General features: G+C 40.7%; 1 protein-coding gene across 1 annotated transcript in view; it reads left to right on the top strand.

Annotated features, from left to right (window-relative positions):
• The window catches only part of pde8b (phosphodiesterase 8B), a 62,898-nt gene that overhangs the window by 23,881 nt on the left and 14,180 nt on the right, over nt 1-24,837 (top strand). The window contains exons 3-13 of the mRNA XM_050052355.1: nt 6,370-6,560; nt 12,229-12,288; nt 14,191-14,248; nt 14,547-14,635; nt 14,762-14,840; nt 17,212-17,352; nt 17,438-17,526; nt 17,620-17,674; nt 22,158-22,209; nt 23,964-24,041; nt 24,576-24,652. Coding sequence (XP_049908312.1) covers nt 6,370-6,560; nt 12,229-12,288; nt 14,191-14,248; nt 14,547-14,635; nt 14,762-14,840; nt 17,212-17,352; nt 17,438-17,526; nt 17,620-17,674; nt 22,158-22,209; nt 23,964-24,041; nt 24,576-24,652 — 969 coding nt within the window. The remainder of the gene's footprint in view (nt 1-6,369; nt 6,561-12,228; nt 12,289-14,190; nt 14,249-14,546; nt 14,636-14,761; nt 14,841-17,211; nt 17,353-17,437; nt 17,527-17,619; nt 17,675-22,157; nt 22,210-23,963; nt 24,042-24,575; nt 24,653-24,837) is intronic.

Genomic DNA, 24,837 nt, shown 5'->3' with positions numbered 1-24,837 from the left:
ATGTAGTTTTGCTGTTGTTGACTTTAATTCATCAAGAATTTTCTACATTTTTGGATTCTTTGCTCAGGCATGTGAGAAAAATAGTTTTCTTTACATATTCAGTTGTCCCTCACCACCATGCTTTTAAGCAACTTCAGGCCCATTTCAAATCTACCTTTTATGAGTAAGATAATAGAAAAGCTGGTGTTCCTACTGCTAAACAGTAATTTGAATTCACTGTATTTCTGAGAACAACAATCTTAGAATGAAACTTGATGAAAGAAAAATTTCAGTTTTTGTCCTTCTTGACTTGAGTGCTGCTTTCAACACCACTGCTCATAGCATCCTTCTAAAGCGGCTCCATACCCATCTGAATATTTCAGACACAGTTCTAACCTGGTTCAAGTCCTATCTGACTGGAAGAGATATTGGTGTCCCTGGGTGAGATGGTGTCTTTTAAAATTGAGGTCAATTGCGGTGTCCCCCAGGGGTCCATTCTGGGACCCACTCTTTTTAATCTGTACATTTAGCCTTTGGGAAACATCATTAGAGAGCATGACACTGATTTCCATTCCTATGCTGACAATACTCAGCTGTATATCTCATTCTGTTTAGATGATACAAGCCTAATTAAAAACTGTCTTGTGTGCATTATCATTATTATTATTACTACTATTATTATTATTATTATTTGTTTTTTAGTATTATTATCTTAAGCAGCTTGACCCTTCGCTAAGTCCGGCTTTCGGATGCCGACTGGCCAATCCTAACGTAGCATTGGCCCACCTCAGACCAGCGTCCGACAACAACACAGTTGTACTCTCAACCTGGGTTGCAAAGCAGACACTTAACGCAAGTTCACCCTTTCAAACTAAAAATCAACACTGGTTTAACCCTGGTAGAACCCACAGTGTGAAAGGGGTATTTGTCTTCTAAGGTACAAAACTGAGTATCTGTAGATTTGACTACAAGACTACAAGACTGTTGATTGAACAAAACAAACTGAGAAAATAATCAGTTGCTCAATCAGTAATAAAGAAAATCTGTTACTGAGGTAATTTTCTAAAGGAACATTGTGTCATACATACATACATACATACATACAGCAAAATCCAATAAATCATTGAACACTTTATGTCCAATACCATTGCAAAGGTCTAACAATCCAACTGTGGGGTGGGTGTTGAAGGGTTAACAGCTTAAATTGTGCTTCATAGCCTGTACAGTATGATGAAGTACATGTATTGCAAAATCCACATGGGCTTTTATCAGATATTTTAGCCTGAATGTTCATTCTTGACCTTGACAAAATAATCTTAACTCAAGGCCCACTCACTAGTTCATTTGCACAATCATATAAAAAATACAAAATATGTACATTAGAAAAGACAGTGCAGGAGAGGAAGGAAGTCTGTAGGGCTCATTCAGAGTCCTTTCCTATTTAAACAAATAAAAAACTGACAAGATTACTCACACCAGAAAGTCCGACTGGTACATCAGCTCAACAAGTTCTATTTGCACAGTGTTGATCACTTGCAGATAAACTGCATACAAACAGCAGGCACCATACGCACATAAACACAGCCCGGGAAGGAAAGCACCAATCAAATCAAGGTCAATGAGCTCATAGTTTGTAATTCATATATATTTAATCTAAAGTACCCTGAAGGTATGTGTTGCATAACAGCATACAAACCTAAATCCTGACACAGGATCTCAACAGCCTCCCTGATGTACTCACTGATAGTCTCAGACTCTGTTACACTCCCACACAGATAAAGTGCACAAAGCTAGTTAGCCCAATGACACCCCTCTGTGTTTGGGAATCTCCCAGTGTTAAATGGCATCTGGCCTGGGTGTGCAAACATGGCGGATTAACCTCTGAACTCTGAAAATGTGAGTCAGCTCGCAGCAGCAGTCAGGGATCAGTCTCTGTGCCAATGTACTGTTCAGTGTTTTCATACAAACCATGAAGCCAATAAGTGACTGTGTTGTTTGTGTAGCTAAATGCCTGTATACTGCTGCTCAAAACATTGGAATCAACTGTTACTGATATTTTTTTCTTCCTTTCAATAATGACTACTTTAACAGAACATTTGAAATTGTTTCTGACCCAAGAGAGGAAGAATTAGATTATTCAATCTTCCATTTAGTTGATGTCTCCACAGTACAGGGGAGAATACTGTCTATGACTGGATCCCAAACACCTTTACTCAAATACTTCCAGTTTAAAGAAGTTTTAAGAAGAGCTGTGCTAAAGCACACATTGCCTGTTAATTGCAGGGTGTTATAGACATTTTTGTGCTCTTAACTCTGTAACACGAACCTGCTCCTATTTAAATCTGCACACATTTTGATGCTCAGCTTCCAGTTCCTTTTACCAACAACTACTCATTTGTTCTATTATTGAACTGCTGCTCCGAAGGATCTTTGTCTCTTTCTGTCTTTTAAGTTGTCAGTTATTTGAACCATTGTACAGTGTTTTGTTCTCCATGTACAAAACAAACCCTTAAAACAAAATAACACCTACAGTATTTTTAAAGAGGACTTTCTACAAACTAAAGGCATGAAAGACCATTTGAACAGAGATAATTCTCTCAGCCATCTGCCTGGACCCAATAAAACTTTTATGGCAGGAGAGTACTAACCTTTGAATTGCAGTGTACGTTGAAATGAAAATTATGTATTTACTTTAAAGATGCCTTTACCAGGTAATTGTGTAAACCGACATTCATTTGCATCCCATTAACAGTGAGTTATATTCAGTGGGAAGTGTGTGTCTGAGACAGACATGATGGTGGTGTGATGGAGTGCAGCCATGTATCTGAATATGTTTGACAGTGTGCACATCACTTGAGGTATTAAAGGAATACGTCACCCCCCAAATGACCATTTGTATATATATCACTAACCCCATGTTATATTGAATTTCTGAAGAAAACATTCTTTTTCTGTAATGCCTCCTCAGTGAATGAAGAATCCAAAAAAACAATGAATTGAAGACATAGAGGTCCACGTTTAACACCACAAAACTATATTAAAACATTTGTTTACAAATTCTGCAGTATAATCTTAAGTCTTATTTATCTAGTCATAGATGATATGCTATATACTGTATACATATGCATGTGCTATGAAGGAAGTACTTCTTGACCAGACAGCTCTTTCTGATGGGAACCAAACTGAAAGTGAACCTTATCAATGCTCTCTTCAAAGCCAGACTCCATTGACAAAAACAGTAATTTTAGGTTGCTGAGCACAGGCACCTCTGGTCTACCACTGCCTCAATCAGTTAGTTAGTTTGTGTTATTGTGTGACTTTGGTGAATCTGAACTAATCCCCTTAAAAAAACAAAATCACACAATAACACAAACAAATAAACTGATTGAGGCAGTGGAAGACCAGCAGCTCCCATGTTCAGCGAGGTAAAATTACTGTTTTTGTTAGTCTGGCTTTGAGGAGAGTACAGATTATGTTTTACTTTCCGTTCAGTTCCTTGTTGGAAATGTCTGTCTGTTTGGAAAGTACTAAGCTTATGACTGGATAAATGAGACCTGGATTATACTGCAGGAGTTGTGTGAACGGATGTTTTGATGTAGTTTTGCTGTTGTTTAATGTGGACCCCTATGACTTCAATTCATCAAGAATTTTCAAAATTTTGGGATTTTTTGCTCACCGGAGGCATGTGAGAAAAATAGTTTGCTTCACATATTAAGTGAAACTCAGGGTAAGTAATTTATATAAAAATGGTCACTTGGTGGGTGAAGTGTACCTTTAAGACCAACAGCGCCTCCCACCATGCTCATCGCTGGTGACATATTTGGGTGGCAGGTCAGATCTGTGCAGCCGGCGTCGTCCCAGGACTGGGTGCTGTGTGTGTGGAATTTCACATGTTAGCACCATGGTTACACAAAGCAGTGCCATGGTTACACAAGCCAGAACAGGATCAAAGACTGTGGACTTTCACAAGCACTCACCAATACTAGCTCATTTTCTCCCTCTGTCCTCCTCGTCTTTTACATCTTCTTCTTCTACTGCTGTTCTCAGCTCAACATTTTATTTTCTGTCCGTCCTGTCTCCAGGTATTGAGCACCGCATAGAGAGATGTCACACTTTGAAATACCCCCTTCCTGTGTTTTTAAACCATACAGGAAGTGTGGTCTGCTTTTTTCACCCACTCACTCATTTTCTTTACTCTCTCTCTCTCTCTGTGCTGCACCTCCATGCACTTACTGTGTCACTCTATCCTTTGTTGTCCTTAGAGGGAGTCAGGAGGTGATGCTGCTGCGAGGCAGAGCTGAGTACTGTTGGTTCTGGCTGCAGCCCAGCTGCCTGTGTGTGTGTGTGTGTGTGTGTGTGTGTGTGTGTGTGTGTGTGTGTGTGTGTTGTGTGTGTGTGTGTGTGTGTGTGTGTGTGTGTGTGTGTGTGTGTGTGCATTACACTATACGTGTGTCTCTATACTGTATTTATCTCTTACAGTGTTGTGTTTCCTCACCACTGTACCAAAGGTGGCTGGTGTGTTTGTGGTCAAAACACAGTGTGGGATCAAAAACATAAATCCGCACTCTGCAGGCTTCATGACTGTTGCAGTGGTGGGGCCAGTATTCTGATCTATTACTGAAGTAAAAGCACTAATACTGCTGTGTAAAAAAACTCTTTTACAACTAGTAGTCCTGCATTCAAAATCTATTTAAAAGTAAAAGTACTCATTAAGCAGAATGGCCCAGTTAAAATATATATTATATTATTGAGGCATTCATGTGTTCAACACTTTCATGTTGCAGCTGGTAAAGATGGAGCTCATTTAAATAACCTTATATACTGCTGGGTAGCTTAACATATAATAATAATATCATAATTAGTTCATTTTATATTTTGTATTAATAATCTGAATCTGCAAAGTAACTTGAGCTTTAAAAATAAATGTAGTGCAGTAAAAGGTACAACGTTAGCCTCTGAGATGTGGTGGAGTAGAAGTATAAAGTATCATAAAATTGAAATTCTCAAGTATAAGTGACTCAAATTGTGCAGTAGGATACTTGAGCAAATATTCTTACAGTAGTTTCATTCCACCGCTGTTGTGTTGATGTGAAACGCAGCTTTCAGTTGTGGTTATGTGCTGCTCAGTTTGTGCTGCGGGAATAACTCACTGGGAGGAGATGTTTACATTATGTGGTCTGTTTAACCCAGGTGTTTTAGTCTGTTCTTTTTTTAAATACCTCCTATTGAGGGTTGTGATGCGTGTTGGAGTCTATCCCAGCATGCAATGAGCAAAAGGCATAGAGGCATTCTGCACAGGTTGTCAGCCTATCACAGGAGGACAAAAAGCAGATGGATGAACACACTCACATTTATGGGCAGGTCATTGTCTTTAAATGGCCTGAGCTGTGCATGTCATGTGACTGTGGGAGGCAATCCGCGTATTCACAGAGAGAGGATGCAAACTGTGCTTGATTGTTACGTCACTGAGTGTGTTTTTTTTTCTTTGAATATATTTATTCATCTTGTGACGGTCATCTATTTGCAGTGTTTGATATGAGCGTCCAGTAGATGATGGCGAGAGTCGACAAAAAATGTTTTTATGCTATAAACATGCTATAAACATTATTGCTGTGGCTGCATATGCGTTTCAAAAAAAACAAAAACCTGGCTCCAGAAAAGAAGACAAAAGGCTAAGATTCATATCCAGAACTTTCTTGCTGTGAGACAACAAAACTGACAACTTAGCCAGTGTGATACTTCACAGCACTTATTTTTCTGTTTTTATTTTTCTTGAACATTATTTGTAGTTGTCAGTAAGTGGGTTTGTGACATGCTCTCCACATCAGTATCAACTTCAGTGTTATTTGTATTCATAGCCATATATTTAAACCTTTAATCTTACTGTATCAGCTCTTAATACTCATCATAAGTTACACAAAATAAAAAAAAATAGCTTTGGGTTTTCATTAATCTATCCAAGTATAATTAGTATAATTTAGTATAATTTAAAAAAAAAAAAAATGGTGTCCCTAATGGCCAAAAATAGTCATCCTTCAAAAGGGAGGTGGGTATTATGAGGTTAAATATGTCTGAGCTGCTGCCACATCAGAGGGTTTTGGCAATCTGTTCACAATTGTGTGTTTTCTAGGTCTTGAAGAGGTTTGGCAGGTACATCAGTTACTGTATTATTCAGGCCCATAAATGTCAGTAACCCTGGTCGTACTGTAACCTCGGTGTCAGAAGTATATTTTACAGCTGAAGTCTGTTTCTCTGTTGTCTGCTGCTCTGGAGAATGTCCTGTCTGAGTAGTAAATGTAGTGAGGACCTACTAACATAGATATCCTATAATTATCACTGTAGTAGCAGCACTATCTCACCCAGGCGTCCATTCCTTCCTTGTCTCCTCAGGTCCTACTGGTGTTCGCCAAGGAGGACAGCCAAAGCGATGCCTTCTGGTGGGCCTGTGACCGCGCTGGGTTCAGGTGTAACATCGCACGCACACCCGAGTCTGCCGTCGAGTGTTTCCTGGACAAGCACCATGAGATCATAGTCATTGATGGACGCCACTCGCGGTACTTTGAGCCTGAAGCTGTATGCCGGTAAGCCTTGCCTGTGTCTCTGGTGACAGTGTGGTTGCTTATTTAATCTCTGATGGACTGACATTTGCAGAATGTCTCTTTCTAAAAATGTTGCTTAAAGGAATAGTTTGACTTTTTTTGGAAATATATTTGTTGACTTTCTCTCTGAGGGTTACGTGACAATACTGATACTACACTCATGTCTGTGCAGTATACATGAAGATACATACAGCTAGCTTAGCTTAGCTTAGCTTAGCTTAGCACAAAGACAGAAAATGAGGAGAAACTGCCAAAATACAGTTAAATCACATTAGTTCATAATCACAAATCAGCTCTATAATCATATGGAACAGCCTTTGTTGACCAGAATCTATCTAGCCTGTGTTTAAAAGAGTTAATTGAAGGAGCCCGCACCACATCCTCTGGGAGCTCATTTCAAGCCTTTACAGCACGAAGTGTGAAAAAGTTTTTTCTCTTTCCACTTTTTCTCTAGTGGGAATAAGCCTCCATTAAATATTTATTTTGTCATGTGTTAGTCAGCAGTGTTGGTCTGTGGATTTTCTTACGTTTGGACAGAGCCAGGCTAGCTATTTCCCCCTGTTTCCAGCCTCTGTGGTAAGCTAGACTAATCAGCTGCTGGCTGCAGCTTCATACACAATGTGGCAGTAATGAGTCCTAAAATGCAAAAATTAGTTAGCATTTCAGCACTTCTGGTTCCTTTGTCCTGAAGTCAGTGGGTTTCTTGAATGGGTTTTTGGTTAGATGCCTGAAATAAGGTCTGAGGTTAACACAAGCAAGAAGTATTTATTTATTCAGCAAGATAATCTTGCTGAACAAAAACATGTAAGTATTGTAAACTTTGGTTTGCTACAGAAATTATTTTCTGCAATAATCCAAAATCCAACAGAAAAATCCTATGGGCTTTTTGTTGTTTTCCCAAATCATCAAATACCGACTCTTGGTCGGTTGCCCTCGGCATCAGATACCGACACAAAGATTGAAAAATTCTGCATAGGGCAGGTGGATCAAACAAACTCTGGACTTTTAACCAGGAGACCACTGTCTGTTTCCTGTGTGAAACCAAAAGTCAGTAGTTACTTTGATAGCAACGTAGTGTGCTAGTATGTGTAGCATGTTATGCTAGTGACATATGACAAGTGACATTACAGATTACATTATTAACAAACATACTCATTTTAAGCCAAATCATAATGTTTTCCTCAAAACCTTGCCGCTTTTCAATTCAGTTCAATTCAATTCAATTCAATTCAACTCAATTCAATTCAATTCAATTCAATTTTATTCAATTTTATTTATAAAGTCCCGACCATCACAGTTGATAAGAAAAAACTCCCCAAAACAACCCTTTAACAGGGAAAAAAAATGTTACAAACCTCAGGAAAAGCAACTGAGGAGGGATCCCATTTCCAGATGTGCAATAGATGTCGTGTGTACAGAAGAGCTCAACATAATAAATTCACAGTAATCCATATGAGAAATTGATACATGAATAGAGGTAGAGACAGAGAGAGATGCAGGGCAGACACTAATGACAATAGCTACAATAACATTGAATTAGTAGTAGTAATAATAATAATAATAGTAGTAATTTGGTAGCATTTATGTTATAAGTAAATATTAATATATGACAGTATATGTATGTGACAATAATGATTATATGTGTACAATAATAGTAGAAGTATGATAATAATAATAGCAGTAGCAGTCAGCATCAGGCAGGACCATGACAGCAGTGTAACCACGACCCACAATCCATGTGTAGCTGCGATTCGAGGGAACCTGTGAGACAGTGGAGCACAAAGGCTCTGGAGAAGAAGTTAGTGACATGCAGTAATAGGACATGAATGTTAGCAAATGAAGAACCAATTTTCAGAATCTTAGAGAGAGAGAAGGGGCTCAGTGTATTATAGGAAGTCCACTGGCAGACTAGGTCTATCAGTCTAACTAGGGGCTGGACCAAGGCAAGCCTGAGCCAGCCCTAACTATAAGCTTTATCAAAGAGGAAAGTCTTAAGTCTAGTCTTAAATGTGGAGATGGTGTCTGCCTCCCGGACCGTAACAGGAAGATGATTCCACAGGAGAGGAGCCTGATAGCTGAAGGCTCTGGCTCCTGATCTACTTCTGGAGACTTTAGGGACCACGAGTAACCCTGCATTCTCCGAGCGCAGAGTTCTGGTGGGATAATATGGCACTATGAGCTCTCTAAGATATAACAGAGACTGACCATTTAGAGCTTTATAAGTTAACAGTAGGATTTTAAATTCAATTCTGGATTTTACAGGGAGCCAGTGCAGAGAAGTTAAAACAGGAGAAATATGATCTCGTTTCTTAGTTCCTGTTAGTACACGTGCTGCTGCATTCTGAATTAGAGTTTTTAAAGACTTATTAGAGCTACGTGATAATAGGGAATTGCACTAATGCAGCGTTGAGGTAACAAATGCATGGTCCAGTTTTTCTGCATCTTTTTGAGACTGTATATGCCTTTCGTTGCCTAAACCTAAGGAAGTAAACCTAGAAACAGAGGTTTTTACCTACATTCTAAGTTTATTTTAAAAGGAGACTGCATGCTTTTGAGGAGCGGAAGCTGTACATTTTCTGTGAAAAGGGAAGTTTAATTTGAAAAGACACAATGCATGTGACGAGCGGAAATTGACACGCCATCTCTGAGTGTCCAAACCCAATGCTGGAGGGGTACATAGAGCATCATAGCTTGAGTTTGTGTTGAATTCTTGAGAATGTGTTGCAGGGAAACAGGATGATAGTAACTTCTGGCTTGGCCTACAAAAAACATCCATATGGCACTCTATTTAAAGGATAACTTTGGTATTTTTCAACCTGGGCCCTATTTCCCCATATGTATGTGTGCGTATGATTCATAGGTACAACTCGTTCTAAAATTGGCGGATGCAGGCAGGAGCCGCGAAACAAGCTAAAACGGTAATGGGGGCAAATGCGTCCCGTATAAGTTTGTGCATTAAAAATGTTTTTTTTTCCCCACTGACCGGTTCAGATCGCCAGTGTTATCTCTGTAAATAGCATAGTAAACGTTTCCCTTACCTCTGGGCTGTGTGTGACATCATCTCACGAGAGCTTTGCTCCACTGTGTCTGTAGCTCTCTCTACTCGTGGGACAGCCGTTTTCTTGAGGAAGAGGTGTTTCGGGATTGGATGTCTTCTCTTCTTCGGCTGGCAGTAGTCATCTTAGGAGAAGTGAGCACTGCAGACCCGATGGTCTGCAAGGCGCAGTGTCTGGACAGGAGTGTTAGCATCCATTTGTAGCACAACTAGCCACAACTTCAGCATCTCGCCGTCCGACAAAGGCAGGCTATGAAAGCTGTATGGGGTGTTGCGCGACATCCTGTTCTTGCAATTCAGATAAGCACAAACACAAACCATTGTTTTCAATCGATGCAGTAAAACTCTGAACTGTACTCCGGGACAACCAGTGCCACTCTGAGCGGTGCTCTGCATGGCTCCTCTGTTTTCTTCCGGCAACAAGCAAAGCTCTCGCGAGATGACGTCACAGCCCAGAGCAAGTGAAGGGTAAGGGAAACGTTTAGTATGCTATATCCAGAGATAGCACTGGCGATCTGAACCGGTCAGTGGCGAAAAAAAAGCACTTTTAATGCGCAAACTTACACGGGACACATTTGCCCCCGTTACCGTTTTAGCCCGTTTCGCGGCTCCCAGTTGCATCCACCTCCCTCTATACTGAAACAATTTTAGAACGAGTTGTACCTATGAATCATACGCACACATACACATGGGGAAATAGGGCCCAGGTTGAAAAATACCGAAGTTATCCTTTAATGTACAGACATTTGGATTATATCTATCTTTTCATCTCTCTGCAAGAATACATAATTCCTCAGTGTGGACCTATTCCTTTAGGCATCGGATTGCACCATGATCCCTTGAAGAACTTGAACTGGCACAATAGTCTGGCTTCTTTTCTGTTGCTGTTTTCAGACCAGCACGCGTTTGACGTTAAACAAAAAGTTTGAGAGGGTCTCATCTAACTAAAGGGCCAGATAACTTCTTCTCACAAAGACCGTGTTATCCTACAGGACAATCAAAAATAATCAACGCTTAAATCATGAGGTTTCTATCTAAAAGCAGTGATATAAAAGAATGTCTAGATGTCAGTGTTTAAAGCAGTTGTACTGTAAATAGCTCAGGGACACTGCAGTGAAGGGCTTGTTGGCTCTATCTGGTGTTCACTGAAGGCACTACACGCATCTGCAACCTGAAGCTGCACTCTGAGTAACTGTAGTTGAGTAACTGTTGCTCTATTCAGTGTTCTTCTTTAAGAAGAAGAAAAAGAAATGGACACTGGATGATAAGTGGCTGTTGAAGCAGAGAAGCACTTGAGTGAGCTTGGACTACAAGTTGTGAGTTTGTTTGTTGACATGAAAGCTGGATGGTGGCCCAGGGGAGCCAAGAGTACACATGCAGTAGCCTGACAAAGTTTTTTTCGTTCCTTCTTGTCGATTTTCTTTTTCACAGTAAAAGCCCCTGGCCACTTTTCAGAAACCTCTTTGATTGTAGAATAACCTCATTCCTTCGTTCATGCCAGGTGTTAGTTGAGTTCATACTGGCAATACTGGTCTGTGTTAAGTTTGTCCCTTGTTACTTTCTTGTGTGCACAGGAAGATTTATTTAGGAGGCATTATAGTCCTATATATTTCAAAAATTGCTACATGTCAAACCATTACTTTCTTCTCACTGAGTCCCTGAAGAAAATTCCAAACATGTAGGTGATGTTTGAATTATAGTCATTTTCTGATTGTTGCAAATAACTACTGAAAGCTGGAAATCCTTCTACTTTTTGACATCTGTGAACAAAGGACTTGTGTTTACAGCATTTAAATGGGGATTCCCGTGGATCTCAGTGTCCCATGGTTGTGTTAATGCTGGGTGAATACCCTCTAGACAGTCGTTACAAGGTCTGTAAAGACCTTCTATTTATGTTTAAACATCCTTGCTTTTCAGGTCTTGGTGCATATTCCTCATTATATTTAGCTGAGACTTCTTGTGTCTTTATTTCTGTCATGATTTCTGCAGACTTTTGGGCTGTAATTATTGTTAGATACAGTGCGAGTCCACCCAAAGTTCTTGGATGGACTAAAAGCCACTACTATATATTTTGCAGAGTGATTTATTGTAAGTGCTTCATTATTTCCACAAGTAAAGGAACAGATCCATTTGTCTCTCCTGTCTCCTAATACCACAGTTTGGGAGCTGCTCCCTGTTTGTCCATTGCTCCTTCACTCCTTTTCCTCGTCACTAGTTTTTTCTTTCCTTCGCCCCCCCCTTCCATCCTTATCCCCCATGAGGACCTCTGCCATCATCTGTTCCCTCAGTTCCTCCTCTCGTCCTCCATCACTGTCTTCTCTCCTCCCCCCACCTCCCGGCCCACTTTCCCGTATGTCTTGCCAGCAGTGTGGCTTTGTGGCTGAACCTCTGAAGCACATGTTGTGTTTGGTGTTTCTGTGTAAAGCACAGCAATGTTCTGTTCCTTCTTTTGTGGCAATGACATCACCCCCAATCTGCCCACATGTTTATCCTGTACCTGAGTCCAAGCCACTTCTCATGAGCTCAAAGTGTGGATGAAATGAACTCCCATTGACACTCCTGCTGACTTTTAATCCGCATTTGTTTTATTTTCAGATTGATCCGTGCCACAAAGCCCTCTGAAAATGCAGTTATTCTGGCTGTTGTGCCACAGAAGTAAGTCTGATTGCATCTTTTGTAGATTTTGATATCCTCTGTGTTGTTTTGTGGGATTATGCCATAACTTCCTGAAAACTTGGCTTTAAATCTTAAATATTTATCTGTAACATTATCAACAGTTTAAAACGACAAACTAGCATTAAATCTTCATTTACCTCAATGAGTTAAAGGGGACCTATTATGCTTTTCATTACTTCCTGTTATATAGCCCATATCATGGTACAGTGTTGGATGTCCATATTAAACATGGCCAAAGTGGCCAAAAATAATGACGTAAACATACAAAAGTAATCCCTGGGAGCAAAATACTCTGGCTTCGAAGTGTTCTGAATACTGTTTCCAATGTTATTTTCTACCTTTGCTAAAAGCTTACATTAACTTCTGATGGTTTTTTTTCTTTTATATGGTCATCTGCTCCAAGCACACAACTGCGAGTGTTTGCATTACGTAGCCTACACTGCTACATGTAGCTAAATGCTAATGCCAGGGAATATGTGAACTTGGTTGCAGATGTTGTTAATTTCTCCCTGATTTTAGATCATATTCCCACAGGAACATGTCCAGTTGTTTTTGGAAGCTGTTAGTGGTGATTATAAGTGGGACAGAGTGCTGCTTTACTCCTTTATGGTCATTCGCCTGGCTGCAAGTACGCTGCATTGGTAATTTATAACAGGAGAAAGTGCCACTACACAGTTATTCCGTGTACACTGTACACTGCTACATGTAGCTTTATGCTAACATCAGGGAAACATGCAACTCTTTGCATATTTCATATTACATATTGCATATTTCCATGATGTTAGCTACATGCTAACATCATGGAAACATTTAATCTTACATATTTCCATCATGGAAACATTTAATCTTGTTGCTGTTCGTTTCTTCTCAATATTGGATTATATTCCTGCTGGAGCATGTCTGGTTTTGTTTAGAGGCTTTTACCGGTGAATTTTAAGGGGAGAAAGTGTTGCTGTACCCTGTTACGGTCATTCCCCAGCTGGAAGTACACAGCTACATGTAGCTACATGCTAACATCAGGGAACAATGTAAACTTATTTGCCAATGCTTTAAACTTCCTACTGACATTAGATCATATTCCTGCTGGAACATGTGTGGTTATGTTTAGAAGCTCTTATTGGTGCTGCTATAGGCTACTCTGTTACAGTCATTCTCCAGCTGCAGTGGTGGCAGAGATGACGAGATACGGAAGACCTGGAAACGCTGTACTATCAGAGCAGACTGTTTTGGGTTGTTTTTTTTGTTTGTTTGTTTTTTCGGAAGAGGGGTTTAAGGAGAAAGGCACTAAAAAGGAGTGTTTCAGACAGAGGGTGAATACAGGTGTTCCAGCACAAACAGTATGAGGAAAATGAAGTGTTTTTTGACCATTACTGTATATAAACATATTCCAAAGGATATCCAAAATACAACTATGTACCTGAATGTTAGCATAATAGGTCCCCTTTAATACAAACGCAAAACCTCCTCCATGTTTACCTGCTGTCTTTATAAATTCAGTGTAATGTCCATCAGTTCAGCAGGAGCCATGTCAGACGCTCCACTGATCAGTGTTAACCATGAATGAAACTCAACACTTACTCCAGAATTTTCATCTCAACACTGTAAATAACCCACTAACTTCTCATAAGAGTTTGATTCAGATTTTGGTGAATCCTGATTGTTGCATGAATGTATATGACATCCTTTTTTTTCTGACTGAACTATAGAACTAAAAGGGAAGAGCAGAGAGGAAAAAAGAAAACAGAAATCTGCCATTTGAAATAACTTTGGCAGAAGTTCATGGCCTTTAATCTACATTTATATATAAGTGTGGACCACTACAAGTATGTGTCTGATGAATGATTGTGGTTGCAGATGGTAATGATTCTTTTCTGCCTATAGGCCGGCTGACCAGGAGGAGCCATCTGTTCTTCCTCTCCTCTGTGCAGGATTCAGCAGAGTACGTCTGAAACAACTTGCCTCGCTTGTGACTGTGTGGTTATAGCAGATTGAATGTGTTATCCGTGTCTCTGATAGATGCTTTTTATTGAGCATCTAAGAGACTTCAGACACTAAAACAGCAGCATGTTGCCAGATTTGAAAGAAGCACTTATTGTCAGCGCTATTTGATGGTGTGGAAATGACGTAGGAGGTTACAAAACAAGTTGCTACTGAGTAAATCCTTACTCATTCAATTTTCCACTCCCCTCTTTCTCTCTACCTCCTTCAAACACCACTTAACCTCGTTCGGGCTCCAGAGGTTTGTGGAGAACAGCAGTGTGTCAGCCTGTTTTAATGAACTGATACAGATTGAACATGGAGAGGTGCGCTGCCAGTTCAAACTCAGGTACAGCAGAGGGAAAACTCCTCAATCCATGCAGTAATAAATATAAATACATGCACAGACACATACAACCTGGTGTTGGTACTGAGGATGCTCATCCTGAGATGGTGTTGCTGTAATCATCCACAGGGCTTGTAACTCTGTCTTCACTGCTTTGGAGCACTGTCAAGAGGCTGTGGAGATCACCAGTGAGGACCACATAATACAGGTGGGGATGATACACACACATGTGCAGGCATATATACAGATTTAGAAGGAGCAAGATCTCAACTCTTTGCTTTTGTTCTACATTTCTATTACTGTAAAAAATGCCCTTGAAAAGACCAAAACCAACAATGTATCCATGTCTCAGTACTTTCTGACTTCCCCAGCCCGTCTGTGGTGCTCCTGGGGGAGGAAATCTTTCAGTTTTAGTGAAAGGAAAATCATCAGAATTTGAAAATACACCCTCCTCCTGCAGCTCGCCGCTCTCTGTCCTAAGCCCCTCCCACCAGACAACCATGAGCATTATGCATGCGCTTCATACAGTAACCCAGTGTTTCCCATACATTCTGGGCTCTAGTTTCGCAGACCGGGCGCAGCGGAGGCACAGCGCACCTGCGCTTCGCCAACTGGGTGTGGCCAGGCGGATTTTGCAAGTTTGGCACACCGTGCGCCTGGCGCAGCTACTCCTCTTTCCCACCTCTGTCCCTCCTACCGGCGCAAGTCGGAAAGAGGGAGGAGAGAAGGCGTGGAGTGGGTTTTACACACATCACACCAATCAAATGAGCCCCTCTCCTCGCCCTTAAATGCGCCGCGCGAAGGCGTAATGAGAGTTTACTCAATTCGCCATGGCAGAAGAGAGCAGCAGCGTCAGACGGCCAAACTTCTCCCAGGAGGAAACTGATGTTTTGGTCCGGGAGGTCCAAGCTCGCAGTGTCCGAATATACGGAACTGCGAGCAGACCTCCACGGGCTGATGATGCAAAGGTAGCCTGGGAGGAGGTCACCACAATTGTAAATCAATGTTGCGTTTCTCTCGTGCGCGCGCGCTCTCTCTTTCTCTCTCGCAGTCTCACTCTGTTTCTTTTCTTTTGACTTTTCTAAGATGACAGATGCTGAATATATACTCCCTATCTGATGCTGTGGCTGTTTGTGGTTGGCTGAGAGGGATGTGAACTCATTAGTTTGCAGCTGTTTAATCAAATCAGGTTCGGTTTCCATTACGCGTACCAAACGTGCCAAATGGTGCCAATCCCCTTTGATCTGACATCAGATGTGACGGGACAGTCGATATAGAGATACATTTATGTGCTGATTGCAGATAGTTGCATTGAATAGTGGTTTTTGTGGCTATTTATTGCATTGTTAATGTGCCTACCATTCTGGAAACCTGCCTGTGAGGTTTTGGTGACGTGTACGCACTGTCCGCCGGTAAGCCAAACTTCGGCTTACACCGGCTTCGCTCCACCTGCGCTGACAGTAGACCTGGTTTCAGCTGGCGAGCATTTAGCGCACCTTCGGTGAAGCCTTTTGGCACGCAACTGTCACTGCCGACACCTCCCCCTGCTGCGCCACCACACCCATCTCAGCGCACCTCGGTCTGCCAAACTACCAAACTGAGCGCGCCTCGGGTTGCGCTGCTCGAAACTAGCTCTGCACGGGGTTTGCCACCCTGCGCTGCGCCGGGAAACTAGAGCCCTCTGTCTTTAATCTTTTTGCATTGTAGAGTACTCCCTCTGTTCAACAGACCACAAATGAGAATTAGCTAGTGAGCCACCCCACAGTCCCTCCGCCTCACTCCTCACTGCTCCGGACTGCTTTAGGATAGTGGCAGCAGCTTTGGAGACAAGCTTGCAGTTGGCCAGGTGTCACAGTGGGCTGGTGGCCACTGGTTCTATCCTGTGTAACAGCAGCAACAGAAAGTTTGCTGATTCAACAGGAAGTTGGGGCTCCAGTCCCCTGGAGCTGGGGTTTACGCTGGCTGGATTGGCTGGAATGGGGGTATGTCCCAGCTGGTCTGTAACAGCAGGGAGTGAGGCAGAGGACGCACCGTGATTCGAGGCTCTAACTAATGTTAGCTACATAAAGAGTAACTTGAAGACACAGCCATGAGCCTTTAGCTCAGGTTAACAGTTTTCCTTTTTTGGGTTGCTTTGCAGTGTAGGCAGTTGTTGCCAGTACTGGAGTAGTAACTTTCTCTGCAGGATTCTCCATGATTGAATCAGACTTTCACTGCAGGGACATGCACGCTATCTGAATTTGTAGAACAGCCAATGGGAATGCTGTAAAATGACCTGTGATTGGCCAAATTGTCCAATTATCAGCTAGATTGCCTGAAAACAGAGCCAAGAGTAGATGTAGAAATCTAGTTTTCTCTCAGTCCACTTGAATTACAATATGCTTAAAGAGTATTGTGTGTATTATGCCTAATGATGCCAAACTAAAAGTGCCTACCGCAGCTTTAAATATATTTAACAATGGAGCTCTGTGGTTAGTCGGATGCATTCATTGTTGGTTTGGTCAATTTCATGGGATTTGTCACCAAGAAGAAACACATAGAATGTTACTTAACTTTAACAATTCCTGGTTTTGTCTCAGTACGTAAACCCAGCGTTTGAGCGGATGATGGGCTACCACAAGGGGGAGCTAATCGGGAAGGAATTGACTGAACTTCCAAAGAGTGACAAGAACAGAGCTGACCTGCTGGACACCATCAACACTTGTATCAAAAAAGGAAAGGTGAGTCAGAAACATCCATTCATCTACCCACCAGTGAAATGAGACAATGCTGTATCTTTACCTGACTGCTCCATTGTCTCTGAAGGAATGGCAGGGCATTTACTATGCCAGAAAGAAGTCAGGTGACAGTATACAACAACACGTAAAGATCACACCAGTCATCGGCCAAGGAGGGTAAGCTAAGATTAATCAGCCCAAAGTTCTGATTGTTTCTCATTTCTGAGAAATTATTAGAAATTACTGACACACTCATTTTGCTTCCAACAGGAAGATTCGACATTTTGTAGCCATCAAGAGACCTCATATTGACAACAATAATCAGGTGAGTCAAATGATAATCTAATGTGTTACACAGATAACCGATCCATTTCCTTTCCCTTTATTTTAAGTAATGAGGAAATGCTGTACTCACACCCCTTTTCCACCAAATTAGCTCTGGTTTTTATCCAGTTCCATTTAGGATTCTTGGAACTTTGGTGCTACCTAGTGACTAGCCCAACTTTCCTGCAGTTCTGAGCAGAACCATTGTAATCAAGGATGGGTCATCAAAAGAGGGCATTGTACAATGCACAGCAAAAGTGAACAGCAGGACAAGATGTTCAATTGTATCAGTAACCCGTAAGCTTTTATTAGTTACGGAAATTTGTTTAATCCAAAAAACACAAAACAAAAAAAGACATCCTCTGTCCAATCGGCAAACTATGTCACACCCACTGAGGTCCTCATGGTTCACACTTCAGGTCAATGAAAACTTGCTTTTTTTTAATTCCAGCTGGGAACAAACTTTTAAGGTTCTGAGCCAATATCATTTCAGTCGAAATGCTTCATATGAATCAAAATTAATTGCAAGATCTGGAACATAACCTGTTTCATGTTAGTGGAAAGGGGGCTTTAGTGATGGTTTTCTTGAGGCCTCCTGAGAGCAGTAGAGGTTCTCACAACAAGTCACACAAGAGCCTGACTCTCCAGCCTGAGAAACAGACAAAGCTCATGTTTTATTTGCTCTGATCGATGCGTCTGGGCCTCCTCCCTTTCAGACAGATTCAACCAAACACAACCATTTATCTAAAATGGGGTTTAAGACAATGACTGACAACTTGCAGAACCTTTCTGTGAATTTCTGTTTCTGCGGAAACCTAGCTTTGTAAAGAGGAGCGCCATTGAGGCATTATGAAAAATAACCAAGATGGCTGCAGCTGATGTGGATCTTTCTGTATTACAAGTTGTGGTGGCAAAAAAGGCAGCACTTGTTCACAGACATGTTGATGCTACACTGTCACAGCTCATTTCTGCATGTTTCAGTCTGTTTACATTTGCCTGTTGCACAGCACTATATTTTGTTTCCCTGATTGGTTCTTGGTCTACCCCACTGCGTCCACAGTCACTTTGATCTACAGCTGTTGATACTCCCCTTGGAAATTAAAAATGAATCAAGAGGTTCCAGAATAATTAGCATTTGCAGTTTAGTCTGGTAATGTCAGGCTTGACCCTCAAGAATGTCAATAAAGATCTTGATGTTTGATCACTGATTCAGGCAGGTATCTGATGCCAAAAAATTCTAACCTGGATCACTCTTTCTTTGCCTGCAGTGTTTGAGCCCAAATAGTGCCTGCACATTAGCAACACTTAAAAATCTTAAACCACTTACTCTCAAATCTGCCCAAAATGTTGATTTGCAGGCTTAAATGATATATCCTTTGTTTACAAATTTACTAGCAGCTGTTTGGAGAAAAAAATGCTGCAACAAAGTATCATTTACAAAAGACTTAGACTTATAAGTCCACTTTTGAAGATTACAGTGAGTTGGTTTTTTTTTCTGTTGTGGAGCTTGAACAAATGTCCATCAGCAGTCCTAATGCTTCAACACAGCTTGGCCCAATCAAGCCTGGTGCAGAAATGAATGACTGAGTCCAAACTGGATTGCAAACTCTGCTGGCAGTTAGTGTTACATAAATACTTCAAATGAACTGTAGGCTAAAGTGTCAGATTTAAATACTTCAGTGGGATATGTAGCCTCACAGGCTTCCAGCTCTGCTGAGCAGCACACACACTTTACTCCAAAGCAGGTGTGTGTCGCTGCTCTCAGCTGGGTTCCAGGCCAATAACGTCATACTATGCTAAGCTACGGCTAAGCACCAGGATCCCCCGCTTAGGCCTGGGAGGGCTAGCAGCCAGGCGCCAGGGCTATTTATACCCTGAGGCAAAGCTGCACAGAGACTAGCTTTAGCTCGTTGCTCCTTTCATCGTGTGGGCATAAGGTGAGTCAGTCGTTGGCGTCTGCCTGCCAGAGCCAAATGGCATTCATTCCTGCTTGTTGGGATTGGGAATCCTTAGACATGGCAGTGACTGATCCCATTCTGGAAAATTGTCCCCACAACCTGAATCATGCAGTGTCAAACTGAATGGTATTATCAGGGTGTCCCCTTTTTTTAATGCATTTTTTAGCGCACGTTATATGATGCAAAGTGGGAGAAAAAGTATTTGATGACATTTTAAACTGAATCATGTGATGAGGCATGTACTACATCTTTACCAAGACATTATTATCCATCTGACAAGCGAGGCCACAGAGGTTCTTTCAGGATAGTACTGATCTGATACCGTATCCTTGCTTAGGGCATTTTCCTCTGAGCACTTAAAACCACACATTATTCCTCATCCCTTCCCACCCAGACGTTTGGCTGTAGACCACGGTTTCCATTTCATCGTGTTGTTTAGTTAGCAGTATTTGTCTAAGCACTCCAGACTTACAGCAGGTTTAGGGTCAGTTTTGTTTGTCTTTCCCTCTCAATTAAGGGCCATCATAATCTCAACTATTTCCCAGCTTTAGTTGAGTTAATTCAGAAGATGTTTTCTGAGCTGTCTGTTTGTGCTTTGCAGCCCAAGAAGCCCATTAAGATGTATCCAGTCAAATCTGGCAACCTTGTATGTCATTAGAAGTGTTTATACTTTCTTAATCCTATTTACTCAGTATGGGACGCACTGGAGACCTGACAGCAAGGCCACTTAGAAATTCAGAGAGGGAGGCTGTGAAACGAGAAAATTAGCAATTGTGTGAGAGTGACATAAATTCTAAAACTGAAATATGTTGACAAATATTTCAGGGACTACTTTGTCTGCATAAAAATTAAAATTTTCAGATTTTTGTACGTTAAAAAAAAGAATAAATATGTTTGGATGTACATATTCATCATTACATAAATGTGCATGTGCACTGTCAGCAAGATGTAAAGGTGCAGTGAGTCACTGGGTGAGGAAAATCTTCTGTAACTGGATTAAACCGGCTCTACTTATCCATATCTACATAACCTCAGTGTGACTAACAGGATGTTCTGTACCAGTTGTCACCTGCATGAAAATATGTTGTTATGAACATGAGGAAAATGTGCTGTATTGGTAAAAGGTTTTTTTTTTTTTTTTTTTACATTTTATTATATTTGTTAAAGTAATTATCTCTGCGATTTTCATTTGAGTAAATGTTAAGTATTAAGTAACTAGCCTATCTGTCGGGAAAAATAACAAGTGGCACACAGGCTTTAACAATCACACACACACCAAAACATATATAGTACATGTACACACATACACACACACACACACACACACCATCTATGCTGTGATAACCCTTTCATCTCATCAGCTGCAGGCTCATAAAACGAGCTGATATTTACAATTCACCAGTCTGGTTTCAAGCCTTAGTCTGCCAACAAACACATTTTGATTATTGCTTATCGCCAGAGGTGCTGCCAAATAAAACCAAATGGAGATCTTTGAGATTGCAACTTTATGTATCAGTCTCGTGAATTACAAGTGACTGTTCACCCAAAAAATCAAAAATACATATTTATCTCTTACCTATAGTGCTATTTATCAATCTAGACTGTTTTGGTGTGAGAGTTGGAGATATCAGCCATAGAAATATCTGCCGTCTCTCCAGTATAATGGAACTAGATGGCACTCAGCTTGTGGTGCCTTAAAAATTCATTTGAAATACTCAACAACAATGTCTTTTTCCAGAAATCACGACCCAGTTACCCAAGATAATCCACAGAGCTTGTTGTGAGCAGTTTCATGTAGGAACTAATTTCTTTCCACCAAATTACGCCCAGCAACCATATCACTGCACAGAAGGAAGCGTGCATCTACTGCTAGCTTACCCGAGCTACACTGAGCTACACCTCAGCAGAGGAGGATGCCATTAACGTTGACATCTCATGCTGCCACAAGCCTCTCGTCCATGAGTAGATACATGCTTCCTTCTGCACTGTGATATGGTTGCTGGGTATAGTTTGGTAGAAAGAAAATAGTTCCCTGAACTGCTCTAAATAAGGTCAGTGGATTATCTTGAGCTACCAGGTCATGAATTCTGGAAAGAGACATTTACAAATTTGTATTTGGTGTCCACTTCTAGTGTTGTGTTTTGGGCTCAGCTCCTCATCTTCTACGCACATTGCTTCGTCTAATTTAACTCCAGAAACCGTGAAGTTGAGGGTTTAAAGTTCAAAGTAAAGTAACAGATAGAAAGGTTGCAGTGGCATTGTTGTGTGCCTGATATTTATTGTAATTCATTTATTTATTTTACATACAGCAGGTTGTTGAGGTGTTATGAAAGAGTACAAAGAAACCTCAAATCGCTGGCTCACATTAAGTCTTTAATCAACAGATGTAATCCTGCCAGCGTGTTGCTTTCGAGGAACAGGAAATTAGACTGATTATGCTCCTCACAGCGAAGTCGAAGCGGCAGTGATTCTTGGTCATTGTCCAGACCTTGACTTTAATCAGCTCCTGCTCTCTCTGTCTGTCAGGTCCACAAGCTCAACAAGGAGGAGAGATGCAGCGGGGAACATTCTCAGTCAGGTAACTGATCATACCATATTTTTAATGTTGCTGCAGCCTTTTTATTGGACAGGTAGGCCTATAGTTTTATCTAGATCTTTGTAGCTTACTATAGAACAGCATTATTTTGATTAGCCTCAGTCTGTTACTCCTGTCTACTGACGTCACATTTGGATCACAGGGCTAAGCTATGGGGAACGAAACTGACAGAGTATGGTAAAAGGTTATTAGACAAGTAAAAAAATAACTGCAGTTAATAATATTGTTAGTTGGTACTTAAGGGGAGTGTAGATATAAAGAAACAGCTTTATACTGTTCCTTTAACCTCCTGTCTGTTGGTTTAAAAAGTCAGAAGTGTATTCTTTTTCTTTTTGGTCTTGGCACACATTTAAACATTTATCTATTCCCTGTTTTCCCCACGCAACATTTCCTTTTCTCGCTACATTTCCAATTTTCCTTATGTGTATGTGACATACTCATGCACAATGTACAAAATTAGCACCATCCACCAGCCAAATGCTGATAAAATATGCAAGTGGCTGGTAAAATCTGAACATTCACAAGCCATTTGACTGGTAGACGAAAAAAGTTAATTTTACACCCTGTTCATGTATAACAGGTTGTGGATGGATATACAAAATGAGTACTGACATATTTTAGCTCTGGCTATCTGGATTAGAAAACAAGAGTTGTAATTTGGGATTATGAATTATTTTTTGATCAAAGAGGCTGGTGGCACGCCTGGGGGGTGGGGGGTATGAAATATTTGGAGGCCAACATTACTGTCTTAAAGAGACTTTAGCACACTAATTGCTAGCACAAACGTAGTGGTATCCTGTCAGACTTGACAACCTAATGCATCCACTGGTACCAACCATGTCGCCATAGCTTGACGAGAAGGGGGCTAAATCATGCTCCAAAGTTAGGCAAAATATAACTGGCATGGCCATTTTCAAAGAGGTCCCTTGATCTTTCACCTCAAGATAGCTAAATAAAAATGGGTTCTATGGGTACCCACAAGTCTCCCCTAAACTTTTAAAAGCTTGTTCCCATTAAATGTTGTATTCCCTACAATCAATGTCCTACTTTAGATTAAAGCTGTATATTTGTCTTTTTAAGGAAGAGGACAACCAGCCTCTCTGAAGAACAATAATTCATCATATAAATACATAACACATTAAAACAGGATTGTTATGGAAGTCAAGATGTTAACTGTACCAGCATTAGTATATGCAGATCAAATATTTGTAATTATAACTGTAAAATAAGAAACCTATATCACCTATATGCAGTTTCCTGACTCTATATATTGACATAATTTTCATCTAGCCTATATACTGAAACAGCATAATCAAATTCCTGAAAATTGCTCATGGCTTTGGGTCTTTGGTGTGCCATGCCAAGCTTTTCAGTGGCCCCATCTGGCCAGCCCTGTGCAACATTTTTGGGGGCACCACTGCACACAGGAGACAGAATATTTTTTCATCCAAATATTATATTATATTTTTGGAACTGTTATAAGTCTTGTTAAATGTCCTCCTGGATTTTTCAAAGATGGTTCAGTGTTTCTTTATCAGAGTAAATGGATCCCTACAATAGCTCTATGGCTCAGAATTAATGATCATACACGGAAGGCTAAAACTGGGGCAAGATTTAGAAATGCTCCAGAAGACGAGGAACACTGAGATTCACCAATATCAGTATAAATATGTCCCTCCATCAGTCTAAACATACTGTGCATTTAATGTCCCTGTCTTCCTTCTGCCCCTCCACAGAGTGCCATTCTCTACGTCACCGCGACAGGAGGAAAGATTCAATTGATGCCAGATCACTCAGCTCTCGCAGTAGTGATGGTAAGACCATTCAGAATCTATTCTGTTTTAATTTGAGCTCCAGTCTGAATGAATGGAGCTCCAGTAATGCAGAAAACGACAGGTAATAAAGTCAAATCAAAGACACAAAGGAAGAATAGGGAGATGATAAGAGGTGAGTCAGACTGTGTTATAGTTGGAACTTGAACTAAAGGGATCCTAAAGAGAGATGTTGTGGGCTGATGACATTACGTGCCTCCCTCCTCAGCTCACATTGACACAGCTGCTGCTATTTTCAGGTGTCTCAGCAGAGCTTCTTCTTTTAATCAAACCACTTTCCTTCTTTCACTTCTTGTCCTTAATTACTCTTTTATTAGAATTTGTTCTATATTTAAATTTTGTACATTTTCTATGTATCTTTTTTTTTTTAACGAGGGCTAACATTGTCAGGCCCTGTGATGTATATTCTTGCAGTTACAGTATTAATGACATTAACTAATAGACTATACAGGCTGACCATCAGTAAGCCACACCATCACAATACATAAAATCTTCTTCTTTTTGTTTTAATTGCAGCTCCCAGTTTACAGAATCGAAGATATTCCTCTGTTGCCAAGATTCACTCCATGACTATTGAGGCTCCCATCACAAAGGTACGCTGCTTTGAGCACCCAGAGAAGAGTATTGGACAAATTACTATTCCTTTTTGGGCACTAACAATATTTTTTTAAATAACCACACAGACTTACTATGAGCCTTTACTAAACAGTATAGATAGTATAATGATATAGATTTATGGTAAAAGTGCATTTTCAACAATCTACATATTTCTTTTTTC

The sequence above is a fragment of the Epinephelus moara genome, chromosome 9 (genome assembly GCF_006386435.1).
Source record: "Epinephelus moara isolate mb chromosome 9, YSFRI_EMoa_1.0, whole genome shotgun sequence".
In the NCBI taxonomy this organism is placed as follows: Eukaryota; Metazoa; Chordata; class Actinopteri; order Perciformes; family Serranidae; genus Epinephelus; species Epinephelus moara.
This window is presented reverse-complemented; position numbering and strand designations above follow the sequence as displayed.